The 22,093-nt window shown below is 35.5% G+C and overlaps 1 protein-coding gene across 1 annotated transcript; it reads right to left on the reverse strand.

The window, feature by feature from the left end:
• Window positions 1-71: 71 nt before the first annotated feature.
• Window positions 72-19,342, reverse strand: LOC306852865 (uncharacterized protein). Its single transcript, XM_079389985.1, has 25 exons — window positions 19,203-19,342; window positions 17,223-17,291; window positions 16,768-16,888; window positions 16,586-16,690; window positions 15,281-15,313; window positions 14,823-14,882; window positions 14,588-14,635; window positions 14,400-14,480; window positions 14,230-14,310; window positions 13,635-13,691; window positions 13,214-13,273; window positions 12,020-13,126; window positions 11,771-11,890; window positions 6,801-6,851; window positions 6,545-6,598; window positions 5,525-5,569; window positions 5,394-5,429; window positions 5,241-5,291; window positions 5,020-5,079; window positions 4,689-4,712; window positions 3,581-3,649; window positions 3,432-3,482; window positions 2,920-2,985; window positions 477-579; window positions 72-305 (listed from the first exon to the last, which is right to left on the reverse strand). The coding sequence occupies exons 2-25, from the start codon at window positions 17,230-17,232 to the stop codon at window positions 207-209; spliced, it is 2,592 nt and encodes an 863-aa protein (XP_079246111.1). The 5' UTR covers window positions 17,233-17,291; window positions 19,203-19,342; the 3' UTR covers window positions 72-206.
• Between the last annotated feature and the right edge of the window lie 2,751 nt (window positions 19,343-22,093).

Raw genomic sequence — 22,093 nt, forward strand, 5'->3', positions numbered from 1 at the left:
ATTTAAAGGGATCGAATCAGAGAAAAAAAGATGCACTACAACAAGCACAAGAAAACATTTTTATGACATGTCTATGTCAGCGGTACGATCAGTGAAGAAAAATAAAGAGGGATGTGTTTTGTGTCAGTAACAAGTCTAATTCCTATTCAAATAAGCAGGTTAGCTATACTGTTGAGGGATATTTCAGGCAGTGTAAGAAGATCTCCTTATAGCACGTTGGAATAGCAGCTCTCACAATGGACCGTCCCACGATGGAGAAACATGTTGTAGAGTAAATCTCCCATTGGTTTACTGCAAATACCACACTGGGGTGGGAGGAAAAAGAAATTCAATACATATTTTCATTAAAGCATATTGTCATATATCATTAAGTACGGCAGTGTAGCATATCACTAACAAGCTAACATGCGTCCAGTATATTGTGCCATACAAATTAGAGAGAAAAAAAGAGTCCTTTGTGTGAGCAGATACTGTACCTTAAAGCAGGATGGGTGACAGGATATGTTCAGGTGCTCAATGGTGATTTTGGCATCATTTCCCACCATTTCTCCACAGTATGTACAAGGAGTCGTATCACTTCTAAAAAGACCAAATGACGTCATTGCTTAGAGCAAAAACAATCCCATTTACACTCATCACTGCTTGTGCAGTAAACGATACATAAGCACGCTTAGAACAGTCTATACATATATATGATACACTATATGAACAAAAGTATTGGGACACCCCAAGTAATTTCCAGGAGTACAAATATAGTTTGTCCATTAGTGTATATGGGCCATTCTACAGAACTGGTGCAAACTGCTGTCCCACAACCAAAAAACACATTTAAAAAGCATTTAAGTATTCAAAACTTAGATGTTTACTAAGATCCTTCTATTATCTATTGAAACCCACAATAATATTTAAAATATTTGTAAGCTTAGTGTATATAAAGCCATCATTTATTGGGTACTTTCAGTTGGGAGGTGGCTATCCTGAACCCTAACTCCTAAATTTTGAAAATATTGAAATAATTTTTGTATTTTTTTCCATTGTTATTTTTAAAAGTATCTTTTTGATTCTTTTAAAAAGTGAAGTTCAAAAAATATTTATTTTATATTTTCTTTGTAAATGATTAAACTTTATGTTTTTTTAAATTGTGTCGCGCATTTTTCATGTCACTACCGGAACAGTGTATGTTTTAGTCTATTGGCCGAGACTGATTTTTAACTACACCCCTAAATTTATTATCAGGAAATATTCTCCCCCTCTCTCATTGCTACAAGGTGTGAGTAGATAGCTATCATCATTTTGAGGTAAATGTGCTCTGTGTGTAACTTTAAAGAACGTCACTACCGAACACCTTTTTTGGAAGTTATTCCATAACAAATAGTTTTTATATGTGTACATCTGTTCAGAACTGTGCTAGCTAACCATGTGCTGATTAGCATCTTTGAGCTAGGTTCAAAAGTATCTAAAATTGTCACTACCTAAACATTTGGGTATTGGGTGTTTTTGGGTGTTATCCCATAGAATTGTCGCAACTAAAACAGTCACGACCGAAACATGTCATCTTTGTTTCAGTAGTGACAAAAGGGAACTCATATCTGGGGGAAATAAACAAAATTTTAGTACATTATGCATTTTTTTTATTATTATTTTAGTCTTAGTAGTGTTTTAGTATGTGAGTTAAAATTGTGTAATGTGATTGTGCTACCAAAGCATTAGTGTCACTACCGAAACATGGGATGTCACTACCGAAACATGGGATGTCACTACCGAAACATGGGAAGTCACTACCGAAACATGGGATGTCACTACCGAAACATGGGAAGTCACTACCGAAACATGGGATGTCACTACCGAAACATGCGAAGTCACTACCGAAACATGGGAAGTCACTACCGAAACATGGGATGTCACTACCGAAACATGGGATGTCACTACCGAAACATGGGATGTCACTACCGAAAATGGGCAGTCACTACCGAAAATGGGCAGTCACTACCGAAACATGGGATGTCACTACCGAAACATGGGATGTCACTACCGAAAATGGGCAGTCACTACCGAAAATGGGCAGTCACTACCGAAACATGGGATGTCACTACCGAAACATGGGATGTCACTACCGAAACATGGGAAGTCACTACCGAAACATGGGATGTCACTACCGAAACATGGGATGTCACTACCGAAACATGGGAAGTCACTACCGAAACATGGGATGTCACTACCGAAACATGGGATGTCACTACCGAAACATGGGATGTCACTACCGAAAATGGGCAGTCACTACCGAAACATGGGATGTTTTGTCAAAAATAAAGTATACTGAATTATCAACTAAGATGTTATGATAGTTTTGGTTAATATGTATATTCAAACTAATGAATCCTTAACTTTGAAATCAGTATGATCAACTTTTTGCCTTTTACAAAGAAGAATTGGATTCAAAATACAACAAATCTCATAAATTACACTTAAAATATTGTTAAAAATGTAATTGTTATTGATTTACCTCTGACAATGTTCAATAAAATAGCAAAATTAAATAAATAATAGGTCAAAATCTTAATATGTCAATATAACCCTTCCAATGCCATTATTATTCATGTGTTTCGGTAGTGACAAATTTGGGGAGAGGACAAATATTCCAAGATTTTCTGAAAATACAATATGAGAATTAACTGTACAATTACTGGAAATGTATACCTTGGATATTATACCATTTTCATACATACAATTTGTTTGTAAAAATACTTTTTTTTCCAAGATGTTTCCAACTTTGACTTTCTGTAGAATGGCCCATATACATTTGCCCCAAAATGTGCTTTTGTGTACGTTTATAAGTACAGAATGAATCCAAAAAGTGTCTTTGTTTCTGGGGCTGCTGTGCACCCGTCATATGTTATGTGAGATATCTAAACGTGTTACCTGGCGTAGTAGCTGGGGCTGCTGTAGTTGTAGTTGGAGGATATTGATGACACATAGTCAGAGCTGCTATAAAAAGGAAGACAGAGCAGTTTTGTGGTTGAAGACATTGTATTGATCATCGACATTGTTTAATATTCTATGACCTTCCTCACAGTATTCTCTGCACAGCATTTATTTTACATCAGTTACAATACTAAAAAAAAAAAAGGTGACAGGTCTGTCCTCCAGATCCTCATCAAGTCAAGTTTTATTTTGTGCATTATTGTACATTAGTCCCTTGAGGGTCCGCTATGCACTTCATGGTCATGTTAATTCATTTCAGTGCTTATTTTTTGGAATATTTGTATTACTTTTGTTTTGTACAGTATGCAAGCAATTTTGTTCTTGCGTTGAGTCTTAAATCTGGGTCCTAAAGCAAACCAATGGAGAACCGCTGATCTTACGGAGCAAATTCTGGCAAAATGACTATAACGGCAGACAATTATTCTAAGAATATGAAGCCTCCACGTTACCTGCCATCAAGAAGTGAGTTATTCACATACTCCTTAACATAGACAAAGTTCCTAAAAAGAGAAAACAAAAGAGATCAGGCATTGAACGGGATAACACTTTCCGGTTAAATTAATCAGGATAAACTATTCATTGGAATCTTCCCACATACTTCTTGGATTCAGATTCTGGGAAGTTCTCCTGGACAGAACTCTCCACTGTTTTGGTGCTGGTTTTGTAACTATAAGACAAATAGTTATGCATTATGTTAGAAATCTCTGATGTACCATGCACAGCCGAAGGGTCTCATGTACTTATGTCCCCCACAGTCAAACATAATAATTCATGATTAACATAAGTAAATGGTAAAAATGCAGCATTTTTAAAGTACTTGTCTTTATCAAGGCACTATTTCAGGAAAGATCTTTTAAGAAACAATGTGTAACCCAAGACTTAAAGCAGGGCTATACTTATTTAGCAGTTGTCCTAGAAAACCTGCCCTATATCTTTTGCTCCAGAGCTCTGCTTCTTTTTTTATGAAATCAGATGCTAAACAGGAAAAGCTAAAGTTTTGCATGAATACTACACGATGGTTTGGCCAGACTGGACATGTGAATGCTTGTTAACCCCATTTTAAAATATCTTTTTTGGAAACATCAAGAAGAAAGACTTTTATTTTTATTCTTTAGGGAACATGGGGACTTCAAAAGTATGTTAATTCAAAAATGAGATATTAAATTTGGAAAGTCAGATTTCTTCCCATGCTTTCACAAAGTTAATATTAAATGTTAATCATTACTCCATATTGAATATTTTAATCAAATATTAAATCATTGTGTAATTTCATATGTATACTAATGTGCATTAAAATATATACATATATTTTTTGTTTGGTCTAAAATATTACTTCACAACCAAAGGAAAAGCTTCCAAAGGGAGCCATGGGATGATGTCAAAAGATCTAAGTATATTATAAATTATTATTTTTTAAAAAATCCAACACATTAACTAATATTTTCATAAAAAAAAAAAGAATTAAAATCTTGTGGAATCACAAAATGAATCATGTTTAAAAACTTTCATATATCAACACTCCCAGATTCTGTTAATAAGATTTTTTTTAAACAAGAAGTTTTGACAAATGATTGATATCCCCGTCTTCTGTAATCTCATAATCTGAAATATGAATAGTGGAATTTTCTTGAATTATTGTTTTGCTATTTACTTATTAAAGCTTTTGTATATGTAATGAACTTCACTGAAAGAACATCAGCACTCACCTGTCCATGTCTGTCTTCCAGTCACTGTGAAAAACACAAAAAACAGATGTTGCTTTTAAAAGGGATCCGGTGGTCTTATTTCCAGAGAGCGTGTCTCCACGTGTGAAAGTGCGTTTGATACTGTGTGAGAGTTTATCTGCAGCTCAGGTGGAGTTTAAGGGTTGGGTTTGACTCAAACTACCACACTATTTCCTTCTCCGGGACTTTAACCCATTATGTTATTGACTTTTCTTAGCAAAGATCTCACAGACAGGTCCAGGTGTTGGCTGAAGAAATGCACTAATAAAGATCATCTTTTGGAGTAATAAACAGTTATGCATTATTGAATTACCTCTTAGTATCAATTGGACTGACATCTTCAGCCAAGGAAACCAAAATTTCTGGTGGCATCCTATCAATTAAGCACAAAATATCTTGATTAAAACTGTTATTTAATCAAATGCACTGTGTAAAATGACATTTTTGCATATAATTTTAATATTATAATTTGTATTAAAATTAAATTAAATTTTAAAAACAGTCAGGTCCATGTAAATTGATTTATATACTCACTCAGCAACCAAATCCACAGGATGCTGATAGTGATTGAATGTATCTGTGGAACTGAAAATAAAAATATACACTATTATGACAAACTGTATCATGATAACCATTATTGTCACAATTGTAGCAAACAGAGCCTGATAAATTAATCTGCACAATTACCTTGAGTCTGGTTTAGGAGGACTGTACCACTCAGGACTATGAAAGACACAAGCAGACAGAGAATGAGGTGCTGGCTGCCATGTGTACACAGATGATTGATAAACAGTGAGACATTCATTCAGAATCATTACCTCTTTGTGGGCTGACTCGATATTGGTATTGGATCATCATCTGAGCTGTAAAAGACAAAAAAATTAATAACAATTTCACACTGCACTTAGAAGCATGTGCTGTCATATGCAAGTGGAATTGTTAAAAAAGGATTCTGGTGCTGAGACAAAGTACACCACAGCACTGTACACAGCTCAAACATGCTTGCTCGACACCAGTGAGAACCCTTTAATGTCAGGGATATCCAGTCCTGCTCCTGGAGGGCCAAGGTCCCGCAGCGTTCAGCTATAAGCAGCTCCAAAAAAATACTATAGTAATTTACAGTAAATACTATTGTGTTTTTGAACCATATTATAGCAAAGTGTATTATACTGGATATATTATAGTGTTTACAACACTTTGTTAATGAATGCTACAGCAGACTGTAGTATTAATTATCGTGAACTGATAAACTGTAATAAATACTTTAGTAACTACAGTAAACTGCAATGTATTGCAGTATAATATACCCTATAGTTGTAGAAAGCTTAGTACAGTATTGGGTAGAGTAATTTGTTTATATTATGTCATAATATAAACAATTATATTATGTAATATGTCATTTTGGTAATATGTAATAAAAAAACATATTATGTTTATATCATAATATTATATATTATGTCTGCTGTAGCATTCATTAATAAAGTGTTGTAAACACTAAAATATATCCAGTATAATACACTTTACTATAGTATGGTTCAGAAACACTATAGTATTTTTGCCTGGACATTTGCCCCATGAGTGCTCAAAGCAAACTTCTGCCGGGCTCCGCAGCAGCCCAGACAGTCAAAACATTACGTCACGAAAGTGTGGACTCAGAGGAAGAGCTCGAGGGTTTAGGGTGTGAGTCTGAAGACCTTGATTAGCTGGTTCAGGTGTGTTTCATTAGGGTTGGAGCTGAACTCAGCAGGACAGTGGCCCTTCAGGAACAGGTTTGGACACATCTGCTTTAAATGAACTGAAAAAAGAAAATAGAAAGAAAGAAAGAAATGATGCTGTACCTCTTAAAATCGTCAATCAGGGATCTCCGGCTGTAGGTGTAGTCAGTGCTGGTTCTGAGAGAGGGGGAACAAAACTATTAGTTACACTCCAATACTCAAGTGAAGCCTTCACGGTCTTCTGAGCTTCTTTTGTGTGCTATTTTTACATTATTAGTCATATTGCTAATCTGTCTAAGACACTGCATGTCATGTGTATTCTTCAAAACTAAGAAATGACAGTTCTATGAATAAAGAATAAATGAGGGCATAAAATCACCTGGTGGTAGTAGTATTGAAGGGAATAAGATCATCTGCAAGCAGGTCCAGACTAGAGGGGAAACACCCAGATCATTTAAGAACCGATTCTATACATGTGCCTCTTCCAGTTTGACTGTTTTACAGTAACATGTAAGACTGTAAACATTTTATTCATGTAAATAATGTGTTAAGTGTTAAAAACTGCATTGTGCCATCTCAAGCTAAATGAATATACTGTAATATACTGTTAGTTGGGGTATAATTAAGCCTTTAGATAACAGGGTTGAGAGTAACAGGGTTACCAGTTTTACAGTTTAATTTGGCATTACAAACCTTTTTAACTATGCAGTTAAAACAATGGGAAAATGATAGTTGATTTGGGGACACAACATAACGTTTATAATAAATTACATTATAGAATTAGTTTATATCTCCGAATTGCGAGTTTATATCACAGAATTGCAAGTTTATATCTCTGAATTGCGAGTTTAAATTGCGAGTTTATATCTCAGAATTGCGAGTTCATATCTCAGAATTGCGATTTTATATCTCAGAATTGCGAGTTTAAATTGCAAGTTTATATCTCTGAATTGCGAGTTTATATCTCAGAATTGCGATTTTATATCTCAGAATTGCGAGTTTAAATTGCAAGTTTATATCTCTGAATTGCGAGTTTATATCTCAGAATTGCGAGTTTCAATTGCAAGTTTGTATCTCAGAATTGCGAGTTTATATCTCAGAATTGCGAGTTCATATCTCAGAATTGCGATTTTATATCTCAGAATTGCGATTTTATATCTCAGAATTGCGAGTTTAAATTGCGAGTTTATATCTCAGAATTGCGAGTTCATATCTCAGAATTGCGATTTTATATCTCAGAATTGCGAGTTTAAATTGCAAGTTTATATCTCTGAATTGCGAGTTCATATCTCAGAATTGCGATTTTATATCTCAGAATTGCGATTTTATATCTCAGAATTGCGAGTTTAAATTGCGAGTTTATATCTCAGAATTGCGAGTTCATATCTCAGAATTGCGATTTTATATCTCAGAATTGCGAGTTTAAATTGCAAGTTTATATCTCTGAATTGCGAGTTTAAATTGCGAGTTTATATCTCAGAATTGCGAGTTTATATCTCAGAATTGCGAGTTTAAATTGCAAGTTTATATCTCAGAATTGCGATTTTATATCTCAGAATTGCGATTTTATATCTCAGAATTGCGAGTTTAAATTGCAAGTTTATATCTCAGAATTGCGAGTTCATATCTCAGAATTGCGATTTTATATCTCAGAATTGCGATTTTATATCTCAGAATTGCGAGTTTAAATTGCGAGTTTATATCTCAGAATTGCGAGTTCATATCTCAGAATTGCGATTTTATATCTCAGAATTGCGAGTTTAAATTGCAAGTTTATATCTCTGAATTGCGAGTTTAAATTGCGAGTTTATATCTCAGAATTGCGAGTTTATATCTCAGAATTGCGAGTTTAAATTGCAAGTTTATATCTCAGAATTGCGATTTTATATCTCAGAATTGCGAGTTTAAATTGCAAGTTTGTATCTCAGAATTGCGAGTTTATATCTCAGAATTGCGAGTTCATATCTCAGAATTGCGATTTTATATCTCAGAATTGCGATTTTATATCTCAGAATTGCGAGTTTAAATTGCGAGTTTATATCTCAGAATTGCGAGTTCATATCTCAGAATTGCGATTTTATATCTCAGAATTGCGAGTTTAAATTGCAAGTTTATATCTCTGAATTGCGAGTTTAAATTGCGAGTTTATATCTCAGAATTGCGAGTTTATATCTCAGAATTGCGAGTTTATATCTCAGAATTGCGAGTTTATGTCTCAGAATTGCGAGTTTATATCTCAGAATTGCGAGTTTATGTCTCAGAATTGCGAGTTCATATCTCAGAATTGCGATTTTATATCTCAGAATTGCGAGTTTATATCTTAGAATTGCGAGTTTAAATTGCAAGTTTATATCTCTGAATTGCGAGTTTAAATTGCGAGTTTATATCTCAGAATTGCGAGTTTATATCTCCGAATTGCGAGTTTATATCTCAGAATTGCGAGTTTATGTCTCAGAATTGCGAGTTTATGTCTCAGAATTGCGATTTTATATCTCAGAATTGCGAGTTTATATCTCAGAATTGCGAGTTTATATCTCAGAATTGCGAGTTTATATCTCAGAATTGCGAGTTTATATCTCAGAATTGCGAGTTTATATCTCAGAATTGCGAGTTTATGTCTCAGAATTGCGAGTTTATGTCTCAGAATTGCGAGTTTATATCTCAGAATTGCGAGTTTATGTCTCAGAATTGCGAGTTTATATCTCAGAATTGCGAGTTTATAAAAAGTAAAGTAAAGTAAAGTCGTGACGTATTGTCAAGTATGGTGACCCATACTCGAAATTGGTGCTCTGCGTTTAACCCATCCAAGTGCACACACACAGCAGTGAGTAGTGAACAAATCCACACACACACACACACACACCGTGAACACACACCCGGAGCAGTGGGCAGCCATGCTGCAGCGCCCGGGGAGCAATTGGGGGTTCGGTGCCTTGCTCAAGGGCACCTCAGTCGTGGTATTGAGGGTGGAGAGAGCGCTGGACATTCCCTCCCCCCACCTACAATTCCTGCCGGCCGGGGGCTCGAACTCGCAACCTTTCGATTACGAGTCCGACTCTCTAACCATTAGGCCACGACTTCCCCGACTCATGTCTCAGAATTGCTCAGAATTTAAACTCGCAATTCGGAGATATAAACTTGCAATTTAAACTCGCAATTCGGAGATATAAACTCGCAATTCGGAGATAAAAGCTCGCAATTCGGAAACATAAACTCGCAATTCAGAGATATAAACTCGCAATTTAAACTCGCAATTCAGAGATATAAACTTGCAATTTAAACTCGCAATTCGGAGATATAAACTTGCAATTTAAACTCACAATTCAGAGATATAAACTTGCAATTTAAACTCGCAATTCGGAGATATAAACTTGCAATTTAAACTCGCAATTCGGAGATATAAACTCGCAATTCGGAGATATAAGCTCGCAATTCGGAAACATAAACTCGCAATTCAGAGATATAAACTCGCAATTTAAACTCGCAATTCAGAGATATAAACTTGCAATTTAAACTCGCAATTCTGAAATATAAACTCGCAATTAGGAGATATAAACTCGCAATTAGGAGATATAAACTCGCAATTCTGAGATACAAACTTGCAATTCGGAGATATAAACTCGCAATTCTGAGATATTAACTTGTAATTTAAACTCGCAATTCTGAGATATTAACTTGCAATTTAAACTCGCAATTAGGAGATATAAACTCGCAATTCGGAGATATAAACTCGCAATTCTGAGATATAAACTCGCAATTCTGAGATATAAACTCGCAATTCTGAGATATAAACTCGCAATTTAATTTAATATCTCCGAATTGCGAGTTTATATCTCTGAATTGCAAATTTATATCTCAGAATTGCGCGTTTATATCTCCGAATTGCGAGTTTATGTCTCAGAATTGCGCGTTTATATCTCCGAATTGCGAGTTTATGTCTCTGAATTGCAAGTTTATATCTCTGAATTGCAAGTTTATATCTCAGAATTGTGAGTTTATATCTCCGAATTGCGAGTTTATATCTCTGAATTGCAAGTTTATATCTCAGAATTGCGAGTTTATATCTCCGAATTGCAAGTTTATATCTCTGAATTGCAAGTTTATATCTCAGAATTGTGAGTTTATATCTCAGAATTGTGAGTTTATATCTCAGAATTGCGAGTTTATATCTCTGAATTGTGAGTTTATATCTCAGAATTGAGAGTTTATATCTCAGAATTGTGAGTTTATATCTCAGAATTGCGAGTTTATATCTCTGAATTGCGAGTTTATATCTCTGAATTGCGAGTTTATATCTCTGAATTGCAAGTTTATATCTCAGAATTGCGAGTTTATATCTCAGAATTGTGAGTTTATATCTCCGAATTGCAAGTTTATATCTCAGAATTGTGAGTTTATATCTCCTAATTGCGAGTTTATATCTCAGAATTGCAAGTTTATATCTCAGAATTCTGAGAAAAAAAGTCAGAATTGCGAGAAAAAAAAGTCTGAATTGTCAGATAAAAAGTCGCAATTACCTTGTTTTATTTTTTATTCATTGGCGGAAACGGGCTTCCATAAGAATCAAAATCTTCATTTTGGAATATACTGTCTCAGAGAGAGCTCTCCTGTCCTCTAGTGGTTTGTTACAAAACAGTGTGTTCTTTAAAGTCAGTCAGCAGACTTATTGCTATGTAATTGTCATCCACCTAATATTTGATGAGTGAGTAACTAGTTCAACCCTGTCACAGTAAACTTAGTGAACATCTGCACTCTCATAAAAATGAGAAATGATACATAGTAGAGCGACAACCAAGTTAAGGATTTTTGCTAATGATAAATGTTCTTTTTTGACAAACCCTTTCAAATGCTTAAAAATAATAATAATGATCTGCTCATTGTGCTTAAAAAAGGAAAGGGAAAGAAGGTAATACTGCTTTAGAACAATGCCAGTGTGAGCAAATAATGACTGAATTGTCCATTTCGGTTGAACAATCCCATTAAATACACCTTTCCTTAGCAAAACAAACTGAGAACCATATAAAGCATAAAATGTTTGTATAAATAAACAAACTAAAGCAATATTTTCACCGAACGTGTTCATTCACTGGTTTGCATGAATGGTACACGACTAAATACTACTTCTTCATTTACCATTGATGCTACTTATGGACACTGCATACATATTCATATGCCTAAGAGTGGGTTTAGATCACGTCTGTGACTGTGTGAATCTGACAAGTTTATCTTAGACTGCATTGAACTATCACATGACAATAAGTGCAATAAATTCACATGACAGTGAGGTCAGATAAACAGTGTTCTCACTCTCTGCTCTGAACTCATTAATACTGTATGAAACCCGTTTACACAAGAATGGCACTGAGATTAATGAACATAATCTTTATATGACGGATGCTATTATGCATGAATGGGATCATCTTGTACCTGGCCGGCTCTGAGCTGAAGGATATCAGGGTGTCCGACAGGCTGCAAAGATAAGAACAGGAAGAAAATGCATCAATATAAAGGTTTCTGTCTACAGACACAAAGCGTATATATCAACATCAGATATGCAGTTATTTACATTTCTGTAGCATGAACATTAATACAGCAAACCTTTTCTCTGGAACTGGTTCAGGCTTGGATTCAGGTGCTTGCTTCAGCTGATTTGCAGATTTAGCTTCAGGGTCTGGTTCTGGTTTAGGTTCTGATGTGGGTTTAGGATTGGTTGCTGTTGTAGTTTGTGTTGTAGGTTTAGTTTCAGCTGCTGGTTTAGGATTGGTTGCTGTTGTAGTTTGTGTTGTAGGCTTAGTTTCAGCTGCTGGTTTAGGTTCAGCTGTTGTTGTAGGTTTAGGTTCAACTGCTTTAGGCTCTGATGTGGGTTTAGGATCACTTGCTATTGCAGTCTTTGTTGTAGATTTAGTTTCCACCTCTAGCTTAGTTTCAGTTGTTGTTGTAGTTTGTGCTGTAGGTTTAATTTCTGTTTTAGTTTCTGTTACTGTTTTAGTTTCAATTGCTGGTTTATATTTACTTGTTGTAGGTTTAGTTTCAGCTGGTTTAGGTTCTGATGTAGGTTTAGAATCAGTTGCTGTTGTAGTTTGTGTTGTAGGTTTAGGTTCAACCACTAGCTTAGATTCGGTTGTTGTTGTAGTTTGTGTTGTAATTTCAGTTGCTGTTTTAGTTTCAGCTGCTGGTTTAGGTTCAGTTTTTGTTGTAGGTTTAGTTTCAGCTGGTTTAGGTTCTGATGTGGGTTTAGGATCAGTTGCTGTTGTAGTTTGTGTTGTAGGTTTAAGTTCAGTTTTAGTTTCAGTTCCTGTTTTAGTTTCAATTACTGGTTTAGGTTCAGTTTTTGTTGTAGATTTAGTTTCAACGGGTTTAGGTTCTGATGTGGGTTTAGGATCAGTTGCTGTTGTAGTTTGTGTTGTAGGTTTAGGTTCGGTTTTAGGTTCAGTTACTGTTTTAGTTTGTGCTGTAGGCTTGGTTTTAGCCACTGTTGTAGTATCAGTTGCTGGTTTAGGTTGCGAAGCTGGTTTAGGCTCAGATGCTGTTTTAGACTGTGTCATATTTTCTAGCACTGGTTTAGATTCTGATGTGGCATTAGTTTCAGTTGTTATTTTAGTTTGTGTTGTAGGTTTAGTTACAGTCACTGGCTTAGGTTCAGATTTAATTTCAGTTGCTGTTGGCTTGACCTCCTTCACCATTGGCTCAGTGTTTGATTTTACACTGTAAATGAAATAAAATTACAATCGAGACAGTGTTAAACAAGAAATAGGAGCTTAAAGTTGCACAGACAGATGTTGTGTAGTTTACCTTTGCACAGACACAGACTTAACAGATGCTGTAGTGTCATTATCATCACTGATGTCTACCCTACAAACCACATACACATGCAAAAGTAAGAGGATGACGATAATGGATAAATAAAAAAAAAAAAGGAAAACCTTGCTACGTGTACTGCGTTAAGCTAACTGAGACTTGTTATAGCACTTGCATATCACTGCTCTTTTGCTGATTTTTTTTTGTCCTCATTTGTAAGTCGCTTTGGATAAAAGCGTCTGGTAAATGACTAAATGTAATGGTGATAACATATATAGGGTTTACACAGGTAAAATGGGACACTTGAACTTAATGCTGTTTTTAATGGAAGCAGATGCACATAAAGATATATGAGTAATATTAATCTGTTCCACCTGTTTTCACCCTAATTACTTTTGTCAGTATGTGCTAGTACCTTTTTGCAACAAAGGACATGCCCATCTCAGCAGAGCTGTCAGGATCCTCTGAAGATCTGGAGATATTAGATGTGAACATTGTGCAGTGAGGAATAGGATATGTATCCGTCTTAATATTTTAATCAAATAGCGGTACAGAGGAAAAGTAATTAAGAATGAAAGGGGAAAAGCCACGTGGATGCACTACCTTAAATTAACTATTAAAGTTGACTATTAAAAAGAACAGCTGAACATTAGTTAACAAATAAAATACACAAAATATGACGTGTTACTGTGTTATTTTAGTTAGTATTTTGGAATACATGTAAAAATGCTTAAAAAGCATTTTGATTAAAAAATATAGATTGTTTTAATAAACAGAACATTAGTTACATTCGTAATGTAAAAATACAAATTAGAATTGTATTGGTAGTTGCTTTGTTGATGGTGTAAAAAATGCTTATTTAACATGGTGGTTATACACTTAGAAAAAAGTGAAAAAGCTATCACTGGATAAACATTATTTACATAATAACTAATGTGCATGGTATTACCATGGTACACTTCCAAAGTATGGTACATTTCCAGAAGTCGTATTTTCAACAAGACACTTACTCATATTTCTTCGCAGCTGACATTACATATGAACGGCGACTTCCTGCCGGTCCCTTCAGCACACTGCTGGCTGACTCTGTCCTACACACACATACAAAGGAAAGGTTAATTTATGAAGAGGAAAATGAAGTCACCTTGGATAAATCAGTCAGTGGAGTGTGGTCTCTCACCTCTTTTCCATTTCATCTGGACTCAGAGTTGGTTCAGACTGCACTGTCTTTTCATTGCTGGACCGAATTGTGTGGGGGGCTCTGGGAAAAGAACATTTATGGAAATAAACATAATTAAGATGTGCTAAAATGAGCTCAAAGGCTTCATGTGCGTGACCCACATGGTTGAGTGTTTTTGGCTAACTTACATTTTCTTGTAAGTCTCAGATGGCTTTTTGTTGAAGCTATTTATTCCACTAAGGGAGGAGAGACAAATAGCATACTATTAAAACTGATTTATCTTTTATTATCAATTGCAAATCATACATTAGAAATGTAGTTTAAGTGTAAAAATACATCCATATTAATTTAATGGAATATATTTCATGATGTTCTAATGTCTATAGAACTAGTATGGTTTCTGATCTTTCAGAATGTTCTTACGCATATCCATTAGTGGATGAATTTGATGTTGGCTTGGAATCAGTTTTCTTGAATACCCCTCTGCAAAAGTAAATGGTCACATATGAAGGAAAGTAATACAAGTCGTGGCCGTCGTGCCCTAATGGATAGAGTTGAACTTGTAACCCGAAGGTTGTGGGTTCGAGTCTCAGGTCCGGCAGGGATTGTAGGTGGGGGGAGTGGATAACCAACACTCTCTCCACCCTCAATACCACGACTGAGGTGAGACCCTTGAGCAAGGCACTGAACCCCCAACTGCTCCCCGGGCGCCGCAGCAATGGCTGCCCACTACTCCGGGTGCATGTGCACTTGGATGGGTTAAATGCAGAGCACAAATTCTGAGTATGGGTCACCATACTTGGCCACACACCACTTCCCTTTCCCTTTTCAAAGGCAGTGCTGATATAGATAACTTTTGATTGACCAAGCATTCTCATTACCTGATTATGTATCCAGATCCAGATGTTTTTGGTCTGTGAATTTGAAAATAAAATACTGTCATTTTTAACATGTAAAAACATGGTTCTTTTAACTGAAAAGTTATTTGGGCAATCAAAATGGTTCTTCTATGGCATCACTGTGAAAATCCCCTTTTGGGACCTTAATTTTTAGGAGTGTATATATTACATATTTATTGACCTATTCCCTCCTATTTTCTACAAGCCACATCTCCTACGCTTCTTCTGTCACTCCTACAGTATTAGGTATCTCCACTGCTTAAAAAGTACATAACCTTATAATAACAGAACATTTCAGATCAGTTTCTTTCCTTGTGTCCATTGCAAAAGCACTTTTTTACTTCTCATAGAACAACCAGCTAGACAACAATCAGTCAAGCTTCAAAAGCAGACATTCAACAGAAACCTTGCTACGAGTCAACAAAGCCCTGCGGTTGACGAAAGCATCCTCTTAATCATTCATCCACATTCTGCTGTACCACTCTGTAGCCATCAACACAGTAATTAACCAGATCCCCTTGTCCACCCTATTGTTCACAGAACTGCACTTCACTAATTTGAGTATTACTTTACAGACAGATTATTCATGGTGTGTTGGTGTCAAATAACTGTTGGTGTGCCTCAGGGTTCGGTTATCAGTCCCTTCCACTTTCTGAAATACACAACATTGATGTGACCTATCATGCAGAAACACAGATTTTCCCACTAGTGCTTTGCCAATGACATGTAGTTCTCCTTCCAACTTGACAGTCTTACAGTGGCTGCACAGACCTTGGTTCGTCTGATAAGGACGGGACACACAAAACCTACTTCAAAAAACTAGCGGCGACAAAAGCCGGTCTGGTTGAAAAAACACCACCTCAAACTTAACCAACTGGGAAGCTTCTCTTCTTCCAAGCCAGTCCAACAATTTAAGACAACACCATTCAGTAAGGTTCACAAATGAACCATTCAGGTTGCCAAGAACTTAGGGATAGTGTTTGACCACCATCTAAATCTAAGCAGACCACATCACCAAGGACAACCAGTCATGCAGTTTTTTTTAATGCTGCACATATGCCTTATCTGGTCTCTTGCCATTTCTACACTGGAGTACCACATTGCTCCTCGAGTTCAAATTTCTGAACATTATTCAAAATGCAGGGGTGCTTTAAGTCGTCAATAAACCAAAAAGAACCCTGCACAATACACAAATGACTCTTTACTGTGCTCTACTAACATCTAGGTTACTTTGGCCTGCTAAATGAGTAGCTGTAGATGTAGACCATGGAGAGTAATATTGCATACTTTTCTGTGTCGGATCTGGGCTGAGGCACATTGGCCGTGGATGAGGAAACAGGACTTGTTTCTTCAAACACACCATTTGAACGGTTTGCTCGCACTTCGGCGACCCTACAAGAGAGAACGTATTAGAAAAATTGTACTGTGAACTTTAAACTTTAAGATTTGCTATAATATTTATTTCTCACCATGGTTTTTCCTCCTCATCTTTCTCAAGATTTTCTTGCTCTCGTCTCTGTATCCAGCTGTTGTCTCCTTTTAGAGCGGTGCGAACCTTTGCGGTCCGCAAAACTGACAGTCTTTCCCCCTCTGAAATCAAGACAGTCCAGAGCTTATCATACACAAACATATAAAGATATATTTTAATATCACTATTGAGCCAAAAGTTGATAAGTTGATTACATCAGTGGTAATAGTAGTATGTGACAATAAAAAAATATATAACTGAAAGTTGAGTGTGCTAAGCAATGTGTGACATGTGGCACGACAGGATTTGATGCTGTGACGCAAGACATCATTTTTTGGTGGTAAGAGTGGAATGCCATAAATTAATAGCTCTGACTTATGCACAAACATTGACCGTTTAACTCATGTGAGATTCAATAAGATAAGATACACTGAAACATTGGTTATTGGATCTTACCTTTGGACATTGTTAGTGGCCCTATAGTCAAAGGTCTAGTCAAGGTCTGAAAACTGTCTCAAAAGACACCTGGATTGAAAAAAAAAATGTCATAAAAAGCAAATATTTGTATTCATTTCATTTATTGGCTTTTCATTTACATGGTAAAATATTTTTTTTAAATAGAAAGTACTGACAATACAACAAAGGCACACTAAAATATAAAGATAGAAGAAGTGTTTCTTGAGCATATATATAATAATATAGAAAACAGTTAAAGAAAAAGTTTTAAATTGTAATAATATTTCACAATATTACTGTTTTTACTGTATATTTGATTTAAAAAAATGCAGGCTTGGTGATCATAAATCAATCAATCAATCTTACCAACCCCAGACTTTTGAATGGTAGTGTATATTAATGAATTAGTTGATAACATTAATTTATTATTTATTTCTTTTTGTTTCTGGACACACTGCATATTTTTTATAATCACCAAGTATTCTGTGAATTACATGCCTCAAGTTATAAACTGTAAGTACTCAAAGGTGATGAACTGTTGGCAGGCTAAACTACCACAATATATATTTCTCATCATGAGACTGCCAAACAAAAAATGTTACACAACTTTCAAACGAAAAAATTAATTCAGGAAATTCTCCAAGTAACTGACAGATTCATTGAATACAGAAAACAGGGAAGTTGGAGAGTCATGTTGATGGCATGCTAAAAATGATTTCAGTTACACAAGTCAAATTATTTGTATTCTTTACGACATAGCCCACAAATCATGAATATATGTTTATTTAATCAGGTTGTTTTGAACCTCAGATGCAGATTAAAAGATAGAGATCTGTAACACTGAACCATCAAGGAAGATTCATGACTTTCTTTTCTAAACCATGTAGAAGAGCCTGTCCATCCAGGCAGAAAACACACACACATACACACACAGATACTGAAAGAGTCTGAACACCTGATCATATGCAACAAATTTCATTATGTCCTTACGTTATGTCCAATTTTAGCCTTTTAGCTACTTTATTTCCATAAGCACTTTCTTTTAACTGAGTTCAAAATCAACCACCCTTAGTTTCCATAATTGTTTGGTGGATGCCCAAATCAGCATCCTGGTGTGTATTTGTTTTGTTCTGAATAATTTGAGTAAGCCTGAACAATATGCTTTCTAATGATCAACATAAGAGAAACCATTATATATAATGTCCAAATGAAAGCCTCGCAACTGCAAGTGACACAAAGCTTATTCCCAGTAAATTAATTTTCTAAAGTCCATAAGGCGCTCCTACAATCCTCATTGCACCATAGTTACACAAAATGGCCTTCAAGCGTCAACACAGCTTGTGCAAGACGAAACATGTTCAAACAGTGATTGTGACAGTGACAGAATGAAAGCCAAGTCAACGATATGAAGGCAAACACACTTTCACTGAGTCATATATCAGCAAGTGCAGATGAAACCAGCAGATATATTAGGAAATGAAATTAAAATGTCCTCAGAATAAGAAATAAGTAGTTGCCAAACCCATATGTGACCCTGGACCACAAAACCAGTCTTAAGTCGCCGGGGTATATTTGTAGCGATATCCAAAAATACATTGTATGGGTCAAAATGAACTATTTTTCTTTTATGCCAAAAATCATTAGGATATTAAGTAAAGATCATGTTCCATGAAGATATTTTGTAAATTTCCTACCGTAAATATATTAAAATTAATTTCTGATTAGTAATATACATTGCTAAGAACTTCATTTGGACTTTAAAGTCTTTAAAGGCGTTTTTCTCAATATTCGTTTTTTTGCACCCTCAGATTACAAATGACTATTTTCAAATAGTTGTATCCCGGACAAATATTGTCTGATCCTCAATTTCGAAAAATGTATCTTTATGACTGGTTTTGTGGTCCAGGGTCACATATAGTCCCAGAACATGTTAGAAACGAGTCGTTTGTGAAGTTTTATCCAATGAAAGAGATGACCTACCTTATTAATGTCAGTTTAGCTGCAGTATGGTAGGTGCTCTGAACAGTGCTGGTGATCTCGGCTGATTGTGAGCTCTGTCAATAAACACACACACACACAGACATGTTCAGGGGAGGTGTTCACTGACAACTCTCTTCTCCAAAGAGCAGGTTCGGGCGTGGGCACAGACCTGCCCAGCCAGTCAGGTAGGCCAGGCCAACCAAACCTATAGGTGTGTACCTCTGTGTGTGTGTCTATGTACTTTATGTTTTGGTTGCAATGATAGGTGTGATACTCTCCCACCTTTATTCGTTGAATCTACAGCCCAAATTCAGACAAATCTGCACAAAAACAATTACTGGAAGTGATCTCCTCTGAACTAGCTGAATTGAGATGGGATTAAGCTGCCGTATGCATGACTGAAAACAGAAGACCGCACAGACATCGGTGTCCAGAGGGACGGTGGCTCGCACCATAAGGTGTTCCTGTGGGACTATTCTAGAAAAGCTTCCAAAAATAACAGCTTGAGCCACTTAGACAGGCTCAAAGTCAATGATGAATAAGGATATCTGAAATTATTATAAAAATAATAATAATTTTAAAAACTGCTTTAAAACGCATGCCAAAATTTGTCTTCACAGTTCAAGTTTTTGAAAAAAAATTATATATATATATATATATATATATATATATATATATATGTACTGTATATATATATACAAGTTTAGATTTACTAACCCTGTAGCAAATGGATTTACCATTGGATTATAAGCTGAATTAGTATTTCAGAAATCTTGACATAGTCATGACTCATGAGGCTCTACAGGTCCTGTCACATGAAACTGAATAGCTTGATTGCACCACCCTGACTTAAGAGGAAATAATTTTGGTGGACAAAACGGTTTTTCAAATATGAATATTTTAAAACAAAACTCCTTTGTAATATGTTTTTTTTTAAACAATATTATGCTATAATAAATATAATGCTATATTATTAAATATTATCATTTTTTAAAGAGATTTTTTACCAGCTTGACATTTTTAAAGCAAATTTCTCATTTATTAAAAATTCAAATTTTAAATCAGAAATTTGTCATAAAATGTGTATTCATGTTACTGTATTTATGAACATGCACTTATAATATAATGAATAATGAATAGACCCACATAAAAAAAGCACATTTTATTTTCGTTAAAGCTTTGAATTCTGATAGGACTGATAGATATGGCAGATTTACACGAATCAAAAACAATGCCTGCCTACTCTCTGCTTACATAAACTTGTCAATGATAACTCAGTGTTCACTGGAGGTGAACGGCTGAGTCAGTGTTTTTTAAATGGAGATTGCGGGACTGTCTAAAGCGAGTGGGGTGTGTTCAGTCTCTAGGATACTCACAAACCCAACAACCAGCCTGCTGCTGCTATCAGACGCACGCACACCCCTGTGAACATGCGAGAAAGCTAACAGGCCTGATGTGGTTTCACCAGGGGTTACACCTACTGCTACGGGACAGGAACAGGTTTGACAACTGAGTCATAGTGATAGTGATTCATATCTGTGAGAGGAGAATCTCAGCTATCTGAACAACACCCCCACCTCCCATCCAACGCCTACTGGAGAAATTGCAAAAATGCAACATTAGTGGAACATTGCTTTCATATGTCTTTTGTGCCAGATAAAGTGCATACCTAATAGACGGCTAGCTTGAAATAATAATAGTTATATTCATATGCAGTTGTTAGATATTGTAGAGGAGGTGGAAATGGGCAGAGAAAGGTTTGTTGGTAGGATAGTCATCCAATAATTACTCTAACGGATACAAGATGAATCATCCGTCATTATAATTACATTGTAAATTAGAACAGTCTTAGAAATACTTAATGCAAATAACTAATATCAAGGTAACATTAATTGCACTGCAAAAAAATAAATATCATCCTTTGTTTTCCCTTATAGAAAATTCTGTCATCATTTAGTCATACTCATGTTATTCCAAACCCATAAAACGTTTGTTCATCTTCAGAACACATACATCACCATGTTAAAGTATAAAAGGGATGGTCAATCTAATACATATGAATCCATATTCATAATCCACAAATTAATATGGATTATGTTTACACTGTGTGTTTATTGCATTAATGTTTTGGTGGAATGGAATGTTTCTTATGGTTTTTGATGAAAACATGAGGGCCGAGAGTAAATGAAGACAGAATTGTTATATTGGGGTAAATTATCCCTTAAATGACACAATTATAGTTGAAGTCAAAAGTTTACATACACCTTGCAGAATCTGCAAAATGTTAATTATTTGACCAAAATAAGAGGAATCATACAAAATGCATGTTATTGTTTATTTAGTACTGACCTGAATAAGATATTTCACATAAAAGATGTTTACATATAGTCCACATGAGAAAATAGTTGAATTTATAAAAATGACCTCGTTCAAAAGTTTACATCCCCTTGATTCTTAATACTGTGTTGTTACCTGAATGATCCACAGCTGTATCTTTGTTTAGTGATAGTTGTTCATGAGTCCCTTGTTTGTCCTGAACAGTTCAACTGCCTGCTGTTCTTCAGAAATATCCTTCAGCTCCCACAAATTCTTTGGTTTTCCAGCATTTTTCTATATTTGAACCCTTTCCAACAATGGCTGTATGAATTTGAGATCTATCCATCTTTCCACACTGAGGACAACTGAGGGACTCATATGCAACTCTTACAGAAGGTTCAAACGCTCACTGATGCTCCAGAAGAAAAAAACATGCATGAAAACTTTTGAACAGAATGAAGATGAGCATTTTTATTTTGCCTAAATATCATATTTTTTCATTTCTTACTGCCCTTCGGAAGCTACAAATGATACTTACGTTTCCCAGAAGACACAATAAGTTAAATTTAGCTTGA

The sequence above is a fragment of the Barbus barbus genome (genome assembly GCF_936440315.1).
Source record: "Barbus barbus genome assembly, chromosome: 33".
NCBI classification, from domain to species: Eukaryota; Metazoa; Chordata; class Actinopteri; order Cypriniformes; family Cyprinidae; genus Barbus; species Barbus barbus.